A 21,520-nucleotide genomic window follows, 5' to 3' on the forward strand; every position below is an offset into this window, starting at 1 on the left:
CAATTGAGGGCGCTAAATAACTGTTGCTTGTTGCTAAGTTCATCGCACAATTTTTCGTGATAGTGTCATGAATGTCATCACAAATATCATCAAAAATGTCAAAATATTGAAAGTGGCAATTGGCCGATTCTCTTGCTCTATGTTTAAACATTAAACCAAGGGAAAATCTCGTCAGTAAGTTGGCTTGATCATTGAATATACATGTTACGGCTTTGTTTTGATGAAATGTTTACCCTGCACTGCTGCAGTGCAAAAAGCTGTCAATGTGTGACTGTGAAGCGCTGTCACTGTGATCAGTGCAGTGATGTGGCATGTTGTCACTTTTGCCATGACATGCATGATGACTGTATGATCTGTGCCACCGGTTGATCCCGTGTAGGAAATTTCAGACTTTACTTCCCCTTTTCAAAACAATCCTCCAGCACTCAGCAGAGTCGTGAATGACATGAAAAGGTTGTTGACTGCTGTAGCAATCAACGCCGGCAGTCCGGGGGCGGCAGTAGCTGGAGTTACCCAGCCCTAAATTTTATCATTGCCCATTGGGTTGTCATTTAGGACAACCCAATGATAAAATTTAGGAATGGGTAACTCCAGCTACGCCGGCAGCATGATATGGCATGGCACGATCGACTGATCATGCAGATCTACCCTACCAAAAGCACCCAACACATTTTTGTCAAGTATTCATATAATAATTTTTTTGTTTTAGGGGTGTGCATTTATGGGTAGTACGTATGGAAACTGGGTAACTGATTCGAAAAAAACCCCCAAAAAACATGGGTAACCAGGTAGGCTACCCATTAAAATTTAAAGAAACCCAACCCCAAAATTCAGATCTTGGAAGTTGCTGTTCAGATTGTTCATAAACGTCTGCACGATTATACTACATGTTTACAAATGTACATCGTGCATCAGCACAGCCAGATACAAGTGTATACAGTGAGCTGTAGAGCTTTATATGGTGTAAATTGCAACTTTTGCAAGCATCATAAACGTGAACTATGTTTTGTTTTCCCATGTATGCTGGTTTTCGTTTTGAAATTCCCCACAAAACCCCACAAAACCTTGCTTTTTCATTGTCTGAGAAGTTACTAAGTTATTTGGAGCCGGTTCCCGACAACAAAGATCAGGTACTTATGTACCCGCGGTTCTGATGCACAGCCCTAAGTTGCTTTAGATTTTGAATTTGTTGAGAAAGTAAGGCCTACAAGAAATATTTAAATTCAAATTTGAATTCTATCAGATTCTGTAAAGCACAAAAAATAATTCAAAAAAAGGGGAATTTTTTTGTTGTTCCTCAACATGTCTAATGAAGAGTGTGAACTGTGATCAGTGTGCACACATCTTGCAGTGCAGATTACAATGAATATGCAAGACCGATCCTTTGATTTGAAGATCTGTTGCCTGATGGTTGACAGGCGTTTCATTTTAATTTTTTATAGTTTGCTTTCGTTGATCAACTCAGCTTGTTCGCCATGCCAGTCTACGTGCGCAAGAATCTCTTGTCCATCACCCCAGAGTCCCTGGGGAACCGCTCCAGCGATGAGGAGGACTACATCCGGGACCCGGAGCAGATGTACGACGTGCTGCCCCAGCCCTTCCGTCTTGTCAACAAGATCGTCAATTTGATCTTTGACCTGGCCTGGGAGGTCATCAGCGAGAGGGAGTCGGCTAGGATCGCCGAGAAATCCCGCGTCAGGCCGCCGCAGTACGACTGCGCTATTCCGTTACCGGTGAGTTGATAGTGACCACGATGTAGTGGGAAAGTAAGTTGTCAGGTAAGAAAGTAATAGACTGATACCACTTCAAATTTTTTGAATCGGGCCATTATAGCTGTGTAGATTAAGGAGCGAAGGAGGCCCCATAACTCTAATTAGATGGTCTGATGCGGGGCCGTATCATAAGTCCGACGCCTCACAGGTCCGATGCCTCATAAGTCCGAAAATTCAGACTTCTGAGGCGTCGGACTTATGAGGCATAAATTCCGCCTCATAGGTCTGACGCCTCATAAGTCCGACGCCTCATAAATCTGACAATGGACAAACACTATTTTGGACTTATGAGGCATCGGACGTATGCGGCGTCGGACTTATGCAGCATCGGACCTATGAGGCGGAATTAATAAGTGTCATGCCTCATAAGTCCGACGCCTCATAAGTCCGAAAATGTACATGGAAAGGGAATTAGTTTTGTTCCCACAGTCACAGTAGAATTTCAGAAAGAGGAAACAAACTGCATCCATCGAAAGCTTTACTCCATCTTTGTCCTTCCATTCCCTTCCTTAGTTTTTCTTCTTGAAGTGATCCAAAAAATACCCTTGATACTAGTAAAATTAATCAATCAACTTTCAAAAATCACATTAATTTGTTCTTTCCTACAGGGCCTACATTTGTCCATCCTTAATTCTTCAACCTTCTAATATGCCTTGGATATCAAATCACCTTCAAGTACTTGTAGGATAGCAAAAAAGTCAAAAGAATATCTAATTGCTCTTGATGAGATAATGTTGTAGACATGTAACTCTCTTTGAAATCTAGGACTATGGCCAAGCACTGTGTCTGGCAGACAGCCCTGATGGCCGCTATGTGTTCTTTGGAATGCCTCATGGGATTACTATGATCGATGCAATGACTCAGGCTCCCATTGCATCCTGGGATCACGGATCGGAAGACGTCAGCATCTGCTCTCTCAAGATCTGCCTGGTTGGCGTGCAGACGTACCTCATTGTAGCTATAGATACAGCTGGTATGTCATGAACTTGTAAATTATATCCGCCCTCCCCACCCCCTACCTTTGAGGTTGCATAAAACATAAAGCCAATGCAGTACATGTTTGCTTGTTCTTGCTCATACAATGCCTGGTTTGACATTAATATTCAAATCTACTGGAATTATAGCTCAAATATTTTCATCCAAAAGCCGATTTCTTTTTTTTCTTCAAACCTCATGAATTCTAGGCACCGGTAGACTTCTTTGTTCAGCCTTTGATGCAATTCTTCCCATTAAGACATTCAATGAGGATAGTGCTGGGTCGGTCATCACTGATGCATTCATCTCTCGTGATGGGGACTATGTGTCAGTTGCTCTTCAGAGTAAGTATCCGTAGAACAAAAACACAAAGAGACACTGACAGGCTTCACTTTTAATCAATATGGACTCTGTGCCAGAGCAGAAATTCCTTGTGGGCGGGACACACCGCTTGCATACACTGGGCCCAATTTCATAGCGCTGCTTAACAGCCGACTTTGTGCTTACCAAGCCTCCATCTATTTCATAGGGACCGTTAAGCAGTAAGCACAGCAAAAGCACGCTTAACCCCAGAAGAACACTTTGCTTAAATCAGTGACGTAACAATATAAATCTCCATGCGCGCGCAACCGTTGGCATGAAATAGTGCTTAAGCAGCAGCATGATTTTCTGCTATAGTAAGCACAACTTTTCTGCTTACTGTTAAGCAGTGCTATGAAATTGGGCCCAGGTTGGTGCCCGTACAGCACCAAGTATGCACAGCTCATTTTGTTCTAAATGTGCCCAATTACAAAGCCATAGCATCTTTGTGTGAACGTCAGGCATCATTGGCAAATATGTTCGAATGTCTCTCCCAGCGATCTTCCCCAACTCTCCCTTTCTTACCATTGAGGGCGTACTTGTGCACGGAGCCTGTAAGGTCCAGAAAAATATAATGTGACTGGAGTGAGATTTGAACCCACTACCTCAAGAACATCTTACAAATTATAGGTTTTGCCCTTCACCGACTTTTAAACACTGTATACTCAGTGTGTTACCTCCCGAGTGAAAGACGGAAAAAATCACTCGGGTGGGACTCGAACCAACGACCTCCTGCTTTCTAGTGCAGATGTCTTACCACTCAACCACCGAGCTAACGGGATCGGTTGGCCGGTTCGAATCTGATGTACATAGCAGCGGGTACCGCATAAACTATTATAAGATGGAAGTTTTGCGTCGGGGTGATATATCAAATTATAGGTTTTGTCCTTCACCGACGTTTAAACACTGTATACTCAGTGTGTTACCTCCCGAGTGAAAGTTGGAAAAAATCACTCGGGTGGGACTCGAACCCACGACAACTGGGCAATCCAGCCCTATGTTAGATAAGATTTGGAGGTTAGCATGGTGAAGTCAGCAATGAATGAAAGGATGCCATCTATAAAACCATACACAAATAACTATACACAAACTCTTGCTTTCGTTTGGTGTCATGGCAGACTCACACCTACTTACAGCCCTATGTCGGCACTCGCCCACTTTATTTCTGTTTATGGGATGACAGTCCAAATCCGAACCCCATATGGTGTCGTCTGACCAGGGATGATATACCCAAAGTTGTGGTGCTAGCTAGCAATACTAGCAATTCTACAAACCTAGGAAATCACACTTTGGGATCAGTGGGAGAAGATACGGCTCTTAGTTAGGAAAAACTGACAAGGATCACTTTTTTTGGTGATGTTCTAGATGGAACAGATGTTTGGCTTGATGTGTGGCATCTACCCAGAGATAACTGGTTACGAGAATTAGAGACTGCCCATAGCAATGCAGTCAAACAACAACAGCAACAACAACAACAACAGCAGCAGCAGGCTAAACCAGTAGAAGCCGACAAACTAGTAAGATTTTGACTTCGAGATTGAATTAAGAACTGAGCCTTTGAACTTCCAAAGATCAGATCGGGCGCTGTGGTCCAGTGATTACGGTGTTCGACTCGTGTGCCGTGGTACATGGGTTCGAACCCTGACAGGGAGCATGGTGCTTGTGCTCTTGGGCTAGGCGTTTTACTGCAATTGCCTCTCTCCACCCAGGAGTATAAATGGGTACCTGTGAAGGTAGAGACCAAATTGCACTGATCTCAAGCTGCTGCAGAAAAAAAATGGTCTCATTCTTGATGAACAGGGATAATAATTGTGATGCGCATTTGATCATATTCATATGGAATTTGCGCAATATAAATGTATATATGATTATTATTCAAATCTACTGGTCAGAGATTGAAACTTGCAAACGTTTACCGTATTTCCACCCACAGTATATCCTGTGCCCATTTTTGAATAAAATTGGAGAATTATAGACAAAGGAACCGTCAAGAATTATCAGTTTTTTCTATTTTGATACTACCGTAGGCATGGTAGGGTTGGGAGAAAGTTGCCAGCTGAAGAAGACTTTAAAAGTGTCGTGAAACGTTTAATGGCAAACACTTATTGATTGTCTTGATTGTATCTACTCATGACAGGATTCTAGCATTGAAATGGCCACGTCCATCGAGGGTATTACAACAGACATAGCAAAGGTATGGAACAATTTTACAGTGACAAAATGTTACCTGTCAACATGTCAAGTGACATGTATTGTTTGTGACTGGCTCTTAACTTAAAATGTTTAGTACACGTACATTCACTGAGCAATATTTTCTGTGTAGCAGTTCCGTGTAATTAGACATTTTGAACTGAAGTCGATACCTTGAGTTTTGCCTGTCTGAATTGCTTGGCCAGTAATTATTATTATGGAAATAGCTTCATGCACTTCCCATAGTTGCGTGTGTTATTGCTGACAAAAGCCAAGTATTAAAATCATATGCGGCTTAAAGACCAAGGCCCAATTTTATGGCCTTGCTTACCGTTAGTGAAAAATCTCTACTTACGGTTACCATACTACACGGGTTATTAGCCTGGATATTTGGCTTGTGCACATGCGTACATCCCATTACTAGGGATTCTGTGCTTACAGGGTTAGCACAGAGTATTTCTGCTTGCGCGGTTAGCACAGAATGGTGATCGTAAGTGCGGAATTGTGTGGTTATTGAACACAGCGATGAAATTGGGCACTGGTCACTTCACGTGATGTATTGACCTCCAGACTTTTTGTACACTTACATGTATACAAAGCATCAAATGGGCATTTGTCTCGTTATTACTCCAATCCCTGCAGTCCACCTCATCAGGCTCCCCCAGGGGTTCGCCAACTCCCCACCCAGGGGGACATGCCACTACCCCAGCAACAGTAGCAGCACCGAGCCTGAACGTGTCACAGATGTCCAAACCCACTACAGTGCTCCGGGTCAGGCCACCGCCCTCTACTCTGACTGGTGAGAATAGATGTACCATTGGAAAAACTGGCACTGGGCTGACACTTTGGGGTACCAGACCAGATATAGAGTGGAAACATTTGTCTGTTATGGGCTCCGTGCGCCAACCAAAGAGGGCGCCCTTTTACCTAGCAACGACCTCCCATGGGCGGGACATTTAGCTGGTTGAAGATCACCGTTCATTGTGTGCGACGCACGTACACCAGGGAATTTGTACTATGTGCACACAGTGGCATGGTACGTACGGCCGCGCGTCGCGGCAAAATTGCAGTCAGTCGGGCGTCAGTCGGTCACCCCCAACTGTAGTTTCTTTGCCGGTGAACGGAGCGGATGTCCAGAAAGTCACCTCTTGTGACTGAAAATATGGCATGGCCAAGCCTCTATGTGATAATTTTCTCTGAATATCATGGGGTATGTAATATGTCATCAGATGCCACAAACAGAACCCCCCCCCCTCATTTTTGCATTTTTTTCCCCTCTAACATAAACACGTATGGAATCAATTTTGCCTCTGAAGAAAACTTTGCTAAAGAGGGAAAATATCAGGCCGCTCTAAGTTTTTGATTTTTATTTTTCAATACAAATTCTGGTTATAGCAAACATAAAGCCTTGGTCCTGACCGTATATTTATGCGCACAGTATTTATTGCTCCTCTTAATACAAAATTCTGATTTGACTAGGTCCGACTGAGTTTGTAATTAACAAGAGTCTACCGTAATCGACAATAGTACAAAAAAATTTCAGCCATGTCCGTTTCCTCAATTTGTTATTGATTAAGTGACTTTTTGAAGTCACAACATAAAAGTGTGAGTGCTGCAAATGCACAAAAGTTGTACGCTTTTCAACTTCGGCAATTTCAAATCTTGGGCGTTGCAAATGTTTCATGATGGTAAACTAGTATGAGCCGACCTGTATTTTACACACGGAGCTTTAAATTTATCCCCTTAAAAAGATAAAGTACAAGAAAATTGTGCTACTGAGTTGATGCACATTCATTTGTTGGAATTTGGAAGATTCAGGTGGATTCCTAGCAAAGAATATGCCATTAGGCCATGAGGAGGGGGCAGGAACCACTCACGAAGTAACAGAACTGGAAATAATGTATCCTGACGCCACTTCTTTGGTTGTGTACAAAGTCTAAAGAGAGTTGAGTGCATTTTCAATGTTTTTAACAAAGTTGGACTTGTTTCTCAGTCCCAGATTCATGTCTTTTCAACATTTTTGCAATGATTGACCTTCATTGAGATACTATATGATGAAAAAAAGTGGCGTCAGGATGCAACATTCTTTTCAAAGAACTTCCCCTTTTTGACTAAGGATGTTGCACAAGGGTGACGCTTCTTTCTTTCTAGCTGAAGCTCAGAAGTCATATCCACAAACCTTTCGTTCTTTCCCTTAGGTGTGACCGGATCTGTGGCATCGGTCTTTCGGGCAATTGACGAGGGCCAGGTTGTGGGTCTGGGCACCAAACAGCACCTTGTCAGCGATCAGCACCTGGAGAAACGCAGACAGGTCTTCAGGCAGCAGCACCAGGACCAGCTACGGTTCCTGAATGAGCAAGAAGACAAAGCCTGGTGGGTATTATTTGATAAGCCATGCGCACTATAAACATAAAGGGTGCTCTGAACCAATGCGAATCAATGTAAGACACTACATTGGCAGTTGTACCCCAAGCGAATGTGAATACGAAGCAGAAATGGTGTCGAAAAACATTCACAGTGAAATTGCTACATTTGAAATGTATTCAACTGCTGCAAATTTGCGGTGAGAAAACTTGCTGTTATGCACCAAATTTATATTGGCATTGGCAAAGTTTTACTTATGGCGTGTACATTTTACTTTGGTGTGTACATTTGTGCCAAGGTATGAACTGGCCCTCACAGGAAGGCTGGTTCCTCAGTGGGTGCCTCAGTTGGTGCCTCCAAACTTCAAAAGGAGGGGGGCAGAAACCACTCAAGGGCGGATCCAGGGGGGGGGCCAAAGGGGGCCATGGCCCCCCCAAAACGAAACCAATTTTTTTTTTTTTTAATGTGACATCGCAATAAAGGCAGGCAATGAGTACACCACCATCTTTTCCTCAAAAAAATTGGTTAAAGTGGTCAGAAATTGCCTCAGATCGCACCACAGAGCATCTAGAATCCAAAAAATTTTCGGGGCCCTCGCGGGCCCGAACCCCACGCCGTAATTTTTTAGACCCACTTTTTGGGGGGACCCAAAATTTTTTTTGCCCCCCCAAAATTGTGTTCTGGATCCGCCCTTGAAACCACTCACGAAGTAAAAGCACTTCCCTTTCTTGACTAGGAATGTTGCACAAGGGTGATGCTTCTTTTTATAATGTTAGTGTTTCTGATTTGTACCTTGCTGTCAACATTTAAGAATCATGGTACGCCAGGAACATCCCGTTTCTCAGTTTCTTTTCTTAGATGGTGGGTACTTGTTGAGGGACTTGTTCAAGGTGATAGAGTGGGAAGTTTGCACTACATGTTTATTACATTAAGCTTTACATCTTTACATAAATTGAGTACAGTGTCGTGCCTAACGACACACCCACAACAAATGTACAGGCTTGACTTATAATAATTATAATAATTAGGGGCTAATCATCCTTACTCGCAGCTGAGAAGCTGAATTGCGAAAGGCGCGGCTACAACGAGGTGTTTCTTCCTTGCGGAGGGAGGAAAACCGGAGATCCCGGAGAAAATGCCTCGTGGCACAGGAGAGAATCAACGCACAACTCTACTCACGTATGGTCCGAACCGGGATTCGAACCCGGACCACAGTGATGAGAGGCAAGCGCTTTACGCATTAGCCACCCATGCCACCCAAACCTAATCTGGCAAAACTGCCCATGCAATCTTGAGCTCAAGACACCAGACAAAGAAGATGCAACGCAGAATGTAACAATATCTGCACCTACCTCTTGTTCGATTTTCCAGCCCTCGGCCCATGTGTGTCTTCCTCAACCCAAGCTTCCTCCTGGTGACCGGCCTGGAGTCCAGCAACGATCGTCCCAACAGTGTGGCCGTGGCCTGGACAGGGAGCCCCAATGTCTGCCATTATAACCTTCTCAAGCCTTCCAAAGGTGAGACATTTAATAGAAGGTTTTTTAAACTGCGTCTTTGATTCCAGTTTGGGCTTTGGCTTACCTAAAATACACAACTGTGAGTCCATGTTCGACTTCAAAAACTTGAAAGCCTATACAGGGTGACCCCAAAAAAATGCAACACTGAAACATTTCCCTTTTTTTCAAAAACATGATCCGTGAATATTTATGTTTTGGATATCAGATTGAAGCTGAGATTTTTTTCTTTCAAATACTGAAAAAAATCATGAAAACAGCACATTGGGTTGCTGAGAAATATGCCAATTATGTAGAAGAAGTGATTTTTCATACTTTCCAATGGTGCTTAAAACAGTGAAACATGTTACTGTGAGCCCACTGTGCAATTGTCTTTCATTTGTGCAATTTCTTTCATATTTGACATACTTATGATGCTGAAAAGATTTAAAATAGCACTAAAAAGGATAAGATACCCGCTCAGGTGGAAAATAAAAGGTATTTCCATCAAATTCATTTGTACTCTTGTCATATTATGTACCTTGTTGTTTGTAAGGATTAGGACACAATGTGCTACATGCATTTTATGCACAAATAAGTACCGTGTAAATCCCTAACTGTGGTAATGCCATTGGAGTGGACCAAAAGGGAGTTGTGTTACATAATAGGCATTTTCTCAGCAACACAATGCGCTGTTTTCATGATTTTTCCATTGTTTGAAAGAAAAAACTCTCAGCTTTAATGTAATATTTTATGCAAAACAAAAAATTCACAGATCAAGTTTTTGAGAAAAACAAGGCAAATATTTGAGGGTTGCATTTTTTTCGGTGTCACCCTGTTTAGTATGAGACAATGTTTCGAGTATTCTTTATTGGTTTTGACAGTTATATTTCGTTATGCCTAAGTGAATGTTGATACAAGTATTCACTGTAATTGAAGTTAAAAGCCCAAGGTATTTTAAAACACAAGTTAACATCTGCTTGACTGCAAGACAAATTGTGTTTCCTTTTAAAATTCTGTTAATTTCAGGGGTTATTAGAGGCTAGCTGAGCAACTTTATGCACCTTACGTGCAGTTTGTCAATGTGTATTTTGGGAAGTGTTTAGGGTTTCAAGATTTTATAATTGTAATAAATGAAATAAGAAACATTTCAATTGCTTTACGCATGCCATCAAGGTAACAATGATCGACGCACAACAACGTCAGGTGAGTAGTACACGTACAAGTGTAAACTTAATAAGCACTTTCACGGTAATATGTGCCATCTTGTTCACGGGGCAAAAAGAACATGCATTGCTAAACACGGGCGCATTTTGGAATGAACGCATGATGACTTGGAAGCGTCAATTTTTCGGTTGACGATGCGTACACAGCAACGCCTGTAAATTGGCCCCGTAAGCAAGATGGCGCATATTACCATGAAAGTGCTTATTGTTCTAATAGTTTCATGTTTAATAATCTGGAGTGAAGTCAGTTTATCCATCCTGTAAAAGAAAGCACCCATGTTTTCAAGTCAAGCACCTTATGTTAGATGATGAGGATATTAAAGAGTGGTTTTTGTGTATATTTGATTGTTTCTTGCAGATCTATGTCTTAGATGTTGAGTCTTTCATAGCCAGGATTTTGGGGATAGAACGCTTTTTAAGACCCTTGATTTGTTATTTTCTAGAATGTATGCCTGCTGAGAATCAGTCATGTGCCAGTTGAAAAAGGTCATTGGATATGTAGACCTATGATGTGCTTTGTATTCTCTACCCTGTATTGTTGAACAAATATGCCAAGGAAAGACGAAAAATGGGGGCAGGAAACAAAGGTCAGGACCAAGTTTCTTTACGTCAAATACAGCAGACACACTTTGAAAGTATTATTGAACCAAGTTGGTATGCCCAGGAGGTTGAGTGAACTTTATTACACGGTCAGCAGTGGTCAGATGATTCATTTGGGTCTAGACAAACAGACAACCGTCAGTGACCAATACGATCATCAGCACTTACTGATTAACAATTTGTCATCCACGTACACGCATGCTATTATGTTACCACGTTGTCTCAGTACGCAAGGTTTTGGCTTGCTTGATTTGACAGCATGCTTGGCCTTGACATGTATTTTATAGTGCAGTTGTATGTAGTCTAAATTTATTCAATTCACTTTGTCAAAGGCTGTCATTTGGGATCTGATTTTCCGGAAGTTTAAATATGTTTTGTCTCCAAATAAAGTAACGGCAATTAAATTAGTGGTCAGAAGTCTATGAATAAGAGGCTGTGCGTTGGCGAAGGAAGTACTCCCCCTCAACAGGAAATTACAATATGTTATGTTTATTTGTTTTTTAACAAAAAATAATCTGCACTGCCTTGCTCACGATATTTTGAAGATTTGTAAAGTCCAGCGGCACTGTCATGGTGCCAATTATAGTTATGTCTTGTCCCTGGCCATTTATAGCTAAGTCTGACACAGACATGACAAATCTGGCTGCCCAACTTTGCAGCAGAATTTAAAGGCAGAGTAAACATTTGCAGCTATCCAAGAAGTTAGTGACGAAATTATCAGTGCGTGATATCGCACTGAACGAGAATCGGCTGAATGAGAACGTGTCCCAGATGCTGATTTCGGGTGCAATTCAAAAACATGACTCGACAACTTTGAATTGAAAACAAGATCATAGAATTTTGTTTTTCTCGGAATATACAGCATTCATCACAGTGCTAAAACTTCATCAGGTAGATGTTAAGCACTGGTCTTTAAATTTTGAGCACTTTTGTTGCTTCAAACCAAAAAAAAATGACAAATGATTTACCCTACCTTTAAAGAGCATAAACCTTACCTAAAAGTAAAACCTGTATTTTGCTTAAATCTGATAAGCTATATCAGGCACTGCAGCTTGTGTCAGGGTTGGCATAATGGTTATAGTGCACTCTCAAGTAGTGTTGAATCCCTTTAGGACAGCTGCTGTGAATAAACTTATTGGTTTTGTACATTATGCCGCAAACCTTCATTTACTGGTTATAGTCTGTCACAGTAAGAGATGTCTGTCATTGCAGTTTTAAAATTATTCATCACCTGCTTTTGATGATCATAAGCACAGCACAGCTACATGTTTTGCACTGCTGACCAATATTTTTTACAACTGGCCACTAGAAACGTTTGTATATATATCAAAACATCAGAAAATATTTCAAAGAATGCACGTCAGTATGCAAGCAGAACAAACCAGTTTGATCATTCTTGATGCAAGTTCATTGTATTTTGTATTTGGGCATGGAGCTATAGCTCCATACCCAAATGAAATTATATGATATTAAATGAAAAAATAAAGAGATTTTAATTTTAAAATAATCATTTGAGGTTTGCACCTTCTTACTTGCTGTACATACAAGTAGATTGCTCACCAAGCCACAGCAGGCGGTGTTAGGCCATAACATTTTACTGCATATCAATACCAAGAAAGAGTAACATTCAAGGCTTCGGGTTATAATGAATTCTACACTCAGTGTAGTCCGAGTGCTAGTATTAAAGAAAAAATCTCAAAAGCTTACTTGGGTAGGATTCGAACCCATAACCTCCTGCCTGTCAGTGCAGACGTCTTATGTCACACTTGAATGCCAAGCTTGCTGGTGTCAGCTGGTTGGTTCAAAATCTGAAGAAGAATTTCTCAGAAAGGTACATGTACATAAATAGAAATCTGCTCTAGTAAGCAGATGCATGGTTGTGGGTTAAACTCCCACTTAAGAAAAATTGTCAATTTTTTTTTATCACATCCCTCAAAAAGCATTGAGCATACAGCATTTAATAACATGTCCACAAAGGGAAGAACAATATGTGAGATTCCATCAAAAAGTAGTTTCCTCTATCGTATGGCAGAAATATGTGCACATTTTAATAGAAGTTGTCTATTTTTTCCCCAATATTTCTTTGCTGTGGTCAAGATCTTGAACACAAGCCGGACATTGTGTGGCCATTCGGTAGTGACATCACCTGCCTTGCTGCATCACCGTGCACATCGCTCCTTGCTGTAGGCCACAGAGATGGTACCCTGACAATCTATGATCAACACATGGGTAATGTTAAGTTACTTTAATTTGCACATATCTATAGCGGTTGTACGCCATTTGTTTTATAAACGTGATATTGCTAACAATCATTGAAAACAAACTACAGATACACTGTGGAGGTGTTGGCTTTATTATGTTTAGTGGTTTTTTAAAAGTTTTTTTTTTGTAAAAAATTTGCTAAGATTGTTACAGGTATGAGCCTGCCACACTTTTTGCTCCAAAATATGTTTCCCCCCAAAAGGTTTTCATTAATATAATACTGAAATATCTACCTATTCTCTGCTGACCACCCCCCCCCCAAAAAAACCCCACCAAAATCTAGAAAATAGTGCTTTCTATTTGTATCTGCCAAAAACTAACTCTCTCAAACAATGTTTGAAACTAGGCATACATGTAATATAATAACGGACAGGCTCACCCAAGCGTGGTTCTATGGGGTTGGCCGGCTTTTGTCTAGTTCCCCCCCCCCCCCAAAAAAAATCCATATAAAAAATGGTGATCCTAATAGCTAATGTTAAAAGGTGACGTCACATGGGAACAGTTTTCCCCCTTAAAAAAGTAGACATGAGAAGGGGGCATTTGTAGACGATTTAGGTAATACAGTGTGATAAATAGGATTTTTATCAGCGCTCCCCATTGAAAATATGGTACGAGCCCCCCCACCCCACCTATTGATTTTCGGAGGTCTAAGTGTCCGGAGAAAAAAACAGTCTACAGTGACAAACAGTGACTGAATTTGACTCACTAGTCACAATGCTTGCTTGAAATATTTGTTGGTGGCTAGCCTGTGTAAAAGGCATGGCAGGGGAAGCGGATTGATTTTTGGACTGTCTGTGACTGTTAGCTCGGATAGCAGGAGGATTAATAAGCAATGTGCTAAGCTTAGCACCTCCTTGAAATTGATTCCAACAGGAGAGCGCTTCTCTAAGAAGCTACTGGCTTAAGCACTTTAAAGCCCCTCCTGCTTTATAGTCTGAACACCATTCTGGGTCATTTCAAGTCTGATAATGGCCAGCACGTTAACCTTTGACGTAGGGGTCAACCTGATGTAGATATCTACGTGTGTACTAATAGGGTGCTGTGTTAAGTGTGAAGCATGAGTGTGCAGGAGAAGTAGGCCAATCAAGCTATAGGGGAGGCGGCACAGCCAAGACGCATATAGTAACCAAAAAGATAATAGAAGCGTGAGGTCTTCATCAGGTCTCCGGCTTCTGCTTGTGCTTTATACTGCAATAATCTCCCTGCGGGGATATTTAATTGAAGTTGCCCCCTTAATAATCACTCATGTATTTTTTCCCCTTCATATCCTCCATTGTAGCAGGAATGCCCCAGGCAGTGCAGAAGCTGTCAGCAGCAGGTGCAGTCTCTCACGTCCACTTCCTGAATCCGGGCATCCTGCCCCCTTCTCAGTCCCCCAGAGACCCCTCTTCTTCAGTTACCCCTGACACACACCTCATGGCGTACTGCACCGACGGCAGCGTCTCCGTGGTGCGGTGTGGCTACGAGGGTGCCCCAACACTGCGAGTCATGGAGCCGGCATCCAGCAATGACGTGGATAGGGTGGTGTCTGTGCAGCCACTGACTGGCATTCCACAAGTGGTAGGTCTTTCCATAAGAATCCTGGTTTAGGAGTCAGAGTTCCAGACCAAAATTCCCAAGGCAGATTAGGCTGGAGTGAGGGAAAAGAAAACCCTAGGGGTTATATTAATAGTATAAAGATTTGGCATGGTAAAGAGAATATTATCTTAGAACTAGCTCGCATGTTCTTCTGTTTCATCCATTGCACAAATTTCCATCTTGTCATATGAATAGATCCTATTCCTTTGCGTTGCTGCCATGTTTGAGGTATATACATTGTATCTATGTGCTTTTGTTCCAAATGAATTTGCATGAGGAGACCCCTAGTGCATTCATTGTTACTGAAATTAAAATAAGAAAATATAACTCATATGGCTGTTGGGTATGTCATAAAAAGTAAGTTATGTCAAAAGCCATCTTCGCCAAGTATCTATAAACTACCTACATTGCTCTGGTGATTCATTTTGTAGATTGACCTACACCCTAACCGGTACTTAAGCATTATTTTTTTTATTTTTGTTTGCCTTGGTTGTATCCATGGTGAGGGGAGTGTGGCCCAGTTAGGGTTCATGACTTATGATTAGAGGGTCAGGAGTTCGAATCCAGCTGCTGGTCATATGTTGTGTCCTTGGGCAAGCCACTTCACCCCACTTGCCTCTCTCCACCCAGGAGTATAAATGGGTACCAGCATTAGCTGGGGAGTAACCTGCGATGGACTGGCATCCCATCCAGGGGGAGTAGAAATATTCTTAGTCCTTTCATGCCACTGAAATTGGAGATAAACGCCGGCCTGATGGGCCACATCGGCTCTTGACAGACCTTTTTTTTAACTCTGTTCATGGTTATGATTTATTTGTATGGTTCTGGTTAATTTGGTAGGATGGAGAGTTAAATTAAAGTTTCTCTGTTTTTTTTTAATTTAAGGGCCAGATACATATATTCTTTCCTCTCTCATTTTGACGAAAGTGGGAAGTATTTTTGGGGGGGGGGGGGGGGGGGGGTTGGGGTGAGGAGGATGGGATTGGAACCTGCCCTGCCTCGTAATTATGAGTACTCTTAGATAGCTGACACAGAATTACATAATGATTCATCTTATGCCCTCATGACAGATTTGCCCCACAGTCATGATTTATGATTTGTCTAAATATTAACCAGTAAATCACCGGGGACATACTGACAGCAAATCCGTTTCCGTTCCTGATTAATGTTAAATGCCATGCCAAGAACGCGAGATGACAGGAAAGCAGACAGGAATAGCTAGCCTTTCACGCAGTGTATATTAAGATCTTGAAGAGTAGCCAAAAACATGTCACCAAGACCAAACCAACTATTGACCAAACCAAAGTGAGAATACAAAATGAGACCCTACTAAAGAAAACTCTTATAATGACATAATGGTTTGGCGAAGTAGGAAAAATGTATGCACTGTTAAAAGTGGGTATACTTTGAAGACAACCCAAATTACTTTCATTTTATTGTGCCGCCTAAACAAAGTTTTGGGGGACACTTACCAGTCCTAAATTCTGTATCTCTGTATGACCGTATCCCCGTATCCCTGTATCCCCGTATCCCCGTATTTATGTTAAAGTTTAGGTGAAGATTTTGAAAAAAATTATAACTTCTACATGCTTTCATGAAACTTGGATACAGTGATCTTTGGGTGGGATTGCTGAGGTCAAAGGTCATGTAGGGTCATTAGAGGTCATTCAAATATGCTTCAAATGTTTCTTTGTCTACACAATTTGATGGATTTTACTTGGATGGAGTGATCCTTTGGTGGGGCTTCATCACAAGTCTTCCAAAATTGGAGGTCAGGATCATCTGGGGGGTCATTTGAAGTCGTTTAAAAATGCACAAAATTTGACCTTTTTGAAGAACACAAAACATATAGGGATTGACTGCGAAAAAAATCGACACATGCGATCTGTGGATCACTTGTTTTTAAATTAGCCAAGACAAAACTGATATTAAGCTGACCAAAGTGGGAATACAAAACGAGAAACCAAAGAATAAGTCTAGCAAGAGCTTAATGATTTTGAAAAGTAGGAAGAAAGTCTTCACTTTTAAAAGTGGGTATAGCCTACCGGTACTTTCAAGACAACCCAAATAACTTCTGATTTATTTCATTCAGTTACATTTTCAGCTGGGTATGGTGTAAAAACTCACTGGATAAGTTGGAATTGGTGAAGTGAACATGTGCTAGATAGAAAACCATAGCAGTCATGCCATCCAATTCAATCACCCGACCTGCCCATCTTAGAATGTTGACGGCTCTCTTCATGGGAAGTGAAATTGAATTATGAGTATTTCCTTCCCAGGTGTAGTGCACGGTGGGCTGTAGGCCGTGTGGGGCTGAGTCAACTGTGCGGTGCTCAGGCCATGAACTTGTGGAAGCCGACATAGGCTGGGTCTTAAAGGGAAAATACAACATTTGCAAACATCAAAAAATAAAACTACCAAATCATTTTGAAATACCTTGCTGGACTGTTAGTGAATGACAGTGTAAAGCATCCTGTAAAATCATGGCACCTGGTATACTGTCATTTTCAAGAAAAGTGGTATTTTTTGTATCAATTTCCAACGCTGATCAGCGATCAGCGTTGGAAAAAAACTGGCTTTTTTTCAAATACTGGCCCCAATTGACCATCGCACTTGTTTGCAATCGATTACACACCTATGAACGGGTACGAGCCAGCTAGACTGTTTCCCTGACCTTACAATTCCCCAATGTATGTAAACTGCTCTGTTTCTTCTCATATGGAGTCAGGGAACCAGACTACAGGAAAATGATTGTTTTTCTTGGTTTTTATAGCATTTTCGAACCCAAAACCTCAAAAAAGTCAGTGTAACTATATTTGCTATATATTTCCAACCCCCCAATTCCATCCATTTCTTAAAATTACAGCAAAAGCAAATGATGTATATTCCCTTTAAAGGGATCGTGTCTAACTAACAACGCCTTGAAGTAAGAGCTTGCCAATTACATCATGAAACTCCTCGTGCACTTTTAACGGGAACCTTCCTGCATCTTCCAAAGCCAGCACTTCATGTGCAGGAAACCAGTAGCACATTTTAAAGACGCGTTTAAGCATGTGATCTGAGGGAACAGTGACTAGGCTTTATCGCACTAAATTCTGTAAAATCTCCAAAACCTCTCAGTGGATTTGAAATGGTCGTGGAGGGTTAGAGTTTGTTTATGGGGTAGGTGCTGTACGAATCATGTTCTAGTTAGTTCGTGTCTAAGAAGCCTTCTTACATGGGCTTGTCTTGTTAATTGGACCCAAACACCTAAATTTAGACCACTATTTGTACTCAGTATTTAGTCAGACAGTCAGCTGCATGACTCAGTTAGAGGACAATAGGCTAGCCCTTCTAGCCCAGCCAAAACAATTCCCCGTATTAAAATTAATTTAAATATGTAATACCTCCCCTTCCACTTCAGAATTTTAAAACATTTTCAGTGTTAGCACTATTGGAATGAAGAGGTAAAAATATCAGGAAAGATGTGCTTTTGAGACAAACTACAGTATTTGCCAATTTGCCAAAGGATCCTTCAAAGTAAATGTCGTGAGGAGTTTTTCAAGCTTTTGTGTTGTGCTAGTCCTCATAAAGTCAATGGAATACATAAAAACTTCAGCAGTCCCTCACTTAATTTCCCACAAAATCGTTGGTTGAGAACTAAAGGTCCTTATAAATGTACAGCTGATGGCCACAAATTTCTGGCAAAGGCTCTTGGATGGATCAAGTTTGAAGTCTGAAATCTATTTTTAGTTAAACAATTTTAAGACAAATTCAATTTGTGAAATAATTCTTTTCTACAGCAATTCACTAAAATATGTGATAGATTCGCCAATTCAACCAACTTTTGCAAATAAGTCTGAATTTTGAAGAGTTGTTTTTTAACTGTGAAACAACAGTGATTTGTCCCCCCCCCCCCCCTCCTCCAGATTTGACTTTTCCTTCACCGGAGATCTAGTTAACAGAAATGGTTACCTGCGGTTTCTATGACATATGAGAAGTCGTGTGGCTTATATCCCAAACTGGCTGTGATCCAAACTTCCAACGTTTTCCCCAGGGAAATTCATGTTTTCCCGCTTGTTTTCCCTCTCTCTCTCTTTCTGCAGGTCGTAGTGGTCCGTGGAGGTGGTGAAGTGAGTTTGGTTGACGTGCGCAGGGGCCACGCATTGTGCGTGGTGGCGCTGCGTGCAGCAGATTGCAGACTGACGGCCGTGGTCCCACCGGTCCTGACGCCTGCAGCAAATGCAAACATGCTCTACGTCAAAGGTAGCTTGGAAAACATGATGTCTGTTAGGCCAGGAAATGTATTGCCTAATGTGGAAGATCCGATATTTTTGACTTTGGTTCTAACTCGGGTCCTGTGTGTAATTAGTTCCAATACTGAGTTCAAATGCAAATTGGAGGATTCAGGACTATTAGAGTTAATAGCAAAACAAAGTATTGGACCAAAGATTCATCTGATGCACATATTTGCTTGTTTAAATTTGTTTAAATTTTTTTCCCTTTTTATCAGCAGTGTCAGGAAATTGGTTTTCAGTTACTGAACAACTTTGCCCGGTAAAAGTATAGCATAAAAAAAGAGCTCAATTCTACCCAACTGCCATTGCATGTGTATCATTACAAACTCGTTTCCAGCTGAATTGTAAAAGAGCCTGTTTTTAATGTGGAAAGGACGCACTGAATGTTGTGACTGTAGATTTCCAGGTCGTAAACAGAAAGGGATAAAGTGTTCACATGTGTGTAAGCCCCACAGCCACTTTCTAGTCTGTAAACCTGGCTCTTTGCCAAGGACTTGCCAAGGACTGAAAATCCTGATTGCCTCACAGCTGAACTGAAGTGGGTAACATCAAAATCAGAGTTGATCTATAATCATGAGTCACAAGAAGTCAATCAATATGAATCACGGGTCAGTTACAAGTTAATCACAAGTCGATCTCAAATCAATCACATAAAAGCCATAAACCTGGCTCTTTGCCAAGGACCTGCCAAGGAACGGAAATTCTGATTGCCTCACAGCCGATGTGGGTAACATCAAAATCAGAGTTGATCTATAATAGTCACAAGAAGTCAATCAAATTACAAGATATCCAGTCTTTTGTGGGGGGAAAAAAAAGCACAACAGATAACTTGCCCAATTGTCATTCATTCATTCACATTGCTTGTGACTGGCACTTAACTGCATGGGCGTCGCCAGGATTTTTTGTTGAGGGGGGCAAAGCACTCACCAGAAGGGAAGGGTGAAATCTCCGGCCGTGGGAAATAATGACGCCCATTTTGTTAAATATACATTAAATTAACAGTGCATGTAATATGATTCGCCCCTCGTCTTCTAAGTTTGCCCCTCCCTTGCTCCTCCCATTTACTGGTTTTGCTGAAGTGCATGAATCCACTAAGCAATATTTGTATGCCTAGCAGTACTGTGAAATCGGGTCCAGATTTGATTCCTTCCCCATTCCTTTCTTGAGAATTTCAATAATTATTCTTACTCTCTTTTGGCAGGTGTGAAGGAAGCCAGCGAGGGATCGGATGAAACACCAGATAACAACATGTTTGTCTTTCCGCTGCGTTCCTTTCCGGCCCTAGACCCCTTCATGAAGAACCCAACCGACCTCCAGCCATACAGTGTACATGTCACGGCACAGAAGAGATTTGACTACTTGCTGTCTAAAAGGTAACTTGGGTTTTTTGCAACATAGTTGCATTGAACTTTCATCGAACCAAATATTGGCTTACACCTGTGACCCGTTGTAGTGGAAATTGTTGATACTTGTAGGTGAGGGCAGTTCAGCACATCTAGGTCTTGCATGTTCATTTCTCTCTTGTGTGTATTTTTTACATTTGAATTATGCCGGTGGAGGGGGAAGGGGAAGGGGGGGGGGGCAGTAAGGGAGTGCTCAAACTCCCTTTCGCCCCGTTAAAAATATTTTATCAAAAGTGCCCCTAAAAGGCAACTTACTGCATGCACATAATCTGCAATTTAGAAAGTACCGTCACGCAAATTGCCATCTAAGAGAGATACCCTTATGGGCTCCTCAACTCCCCACTTTCCTCGGTTCAAAATTTTCTAAAACCAAGTAAAATTCTCTTGATGCGTTATGTGCAATCTAGACCGGCCATCATGCATACGAAACTAAGCACCGCCCCTGTACACTTCTTGTTTGCATCTAGATTGAGCCTTCAGAACGAACGTCAACAGCGCATGCAACGACGCTGGCACCATCTGAGTCCACAGGTCATTCCCTGCAAGTGATGCCATGACATCTCCCTCCTACCCCAAAACCAATTTTACTGTCGGATAATTCTGTGCTTGTGGTGAAATTATTTTTATGCGTGTTCACACTGCTTTTTTAAGTGTTGTCCACGATAAAGGCACATTCATGTGCATGATTCCAGTGGCGCACCCAAGGTGTAATTTTTTTTCAGTCCCAGGATTTGACCTTGGTGATATGAATGTGGCCTATTTTCGAGTAGTATAATAGGGGTGTCATAGTTCGCCCTCCCCCCCCCCCCCCAAAAAAAACCCCAATTTTTTTCTGCAGCCAAAAATTTTGGTGAGCCCCCCCCCAAGCCAACTCCTGGGTGCGCCACTGCACGAGTCAAAGGTTTCTACTTATGAAACTCCTTTTTTTGTGCAGTTTGACAATGATGTGCAGGGGATGACTGACTTGGGGGAACGTGGCACAGCCACATACTGATTTTGATAAAATTGATAACCATCAAC

The 21,520-nt window shown here is 41.7% G+C and overlaps 1 protein-coding gene across 5 annotated transcripts; it reads left to right on the top strand.

The window, feature by feature from the left end:
* Window positions 1-11: 11 nt before the first annotated feature.
* On the top strand, window positions 12-21,306 carry LOC119742069 (WD repeat-containing protein 93-like). 5 transcript variants are annotated; one of them, XM_038218090.1, is made up of 15 exons: window positions 12-174; window positions 1,466-1,733; window positions 2,538-2,745; window positions 2,957-3,091; window positions 4,473-4,624; window positions 5,245-5,301; window positions 5,940-6,096; window positions 7,496-7,670; window positions 9,033-9,178; window positions 10,331-10,360; window positions 13,078-13,209; window positions 14,525-14,802; window positions 18,906-19,065; window positions 20,299-20,470; window positions 20,968-21,306. In XM_038218090.1, the coding sequence occupies exons 2-15, from the start codon at window positions 1,476-1,478 to the stop codon at window positions 21,047-21,049; spliced, it is 2,142 nt and encodes a 713-aa protein (XP_038074018.1). In that variant the 5' UTR covers window positions 12-174; window positions 1,466-1,475; the 3' UTR covers window positions 21,050-21,306. The 5 variants fall into 5 exon arrangements, with proteins under 5 accessions (XP_038074018.1, XP_038074017.1, XP_038074015.1 ...); XM_038218089.1 differs by having other exon boundaries at window positions 13-174; window positions 1,443-1,733; window positions 14,522-14,802; XM_038218087.1 differs by having other exon boundaries at window positions 13-174; window positions 14,522-14,802.
* The last annotated feature ends 214 nt before the right edge of the window (window positions 21,307-21,520 follow it).

Source organism: Patiria miniata, unplaced genomic scaffold (assembly GCF_015706575.1).
Source record: "Patiria miniata isolate m_02_andy unplaced genomic scaffold, ASM1570657v1 HiC_scaffold_5, whole genome shotgun sequence".
Taxonomy (NCBI): Eukaryota; Metazoa; Echinodermata; class Asteroidea; order Valvatida; family Asterinidae; genus Patiria; species Patiria miniata.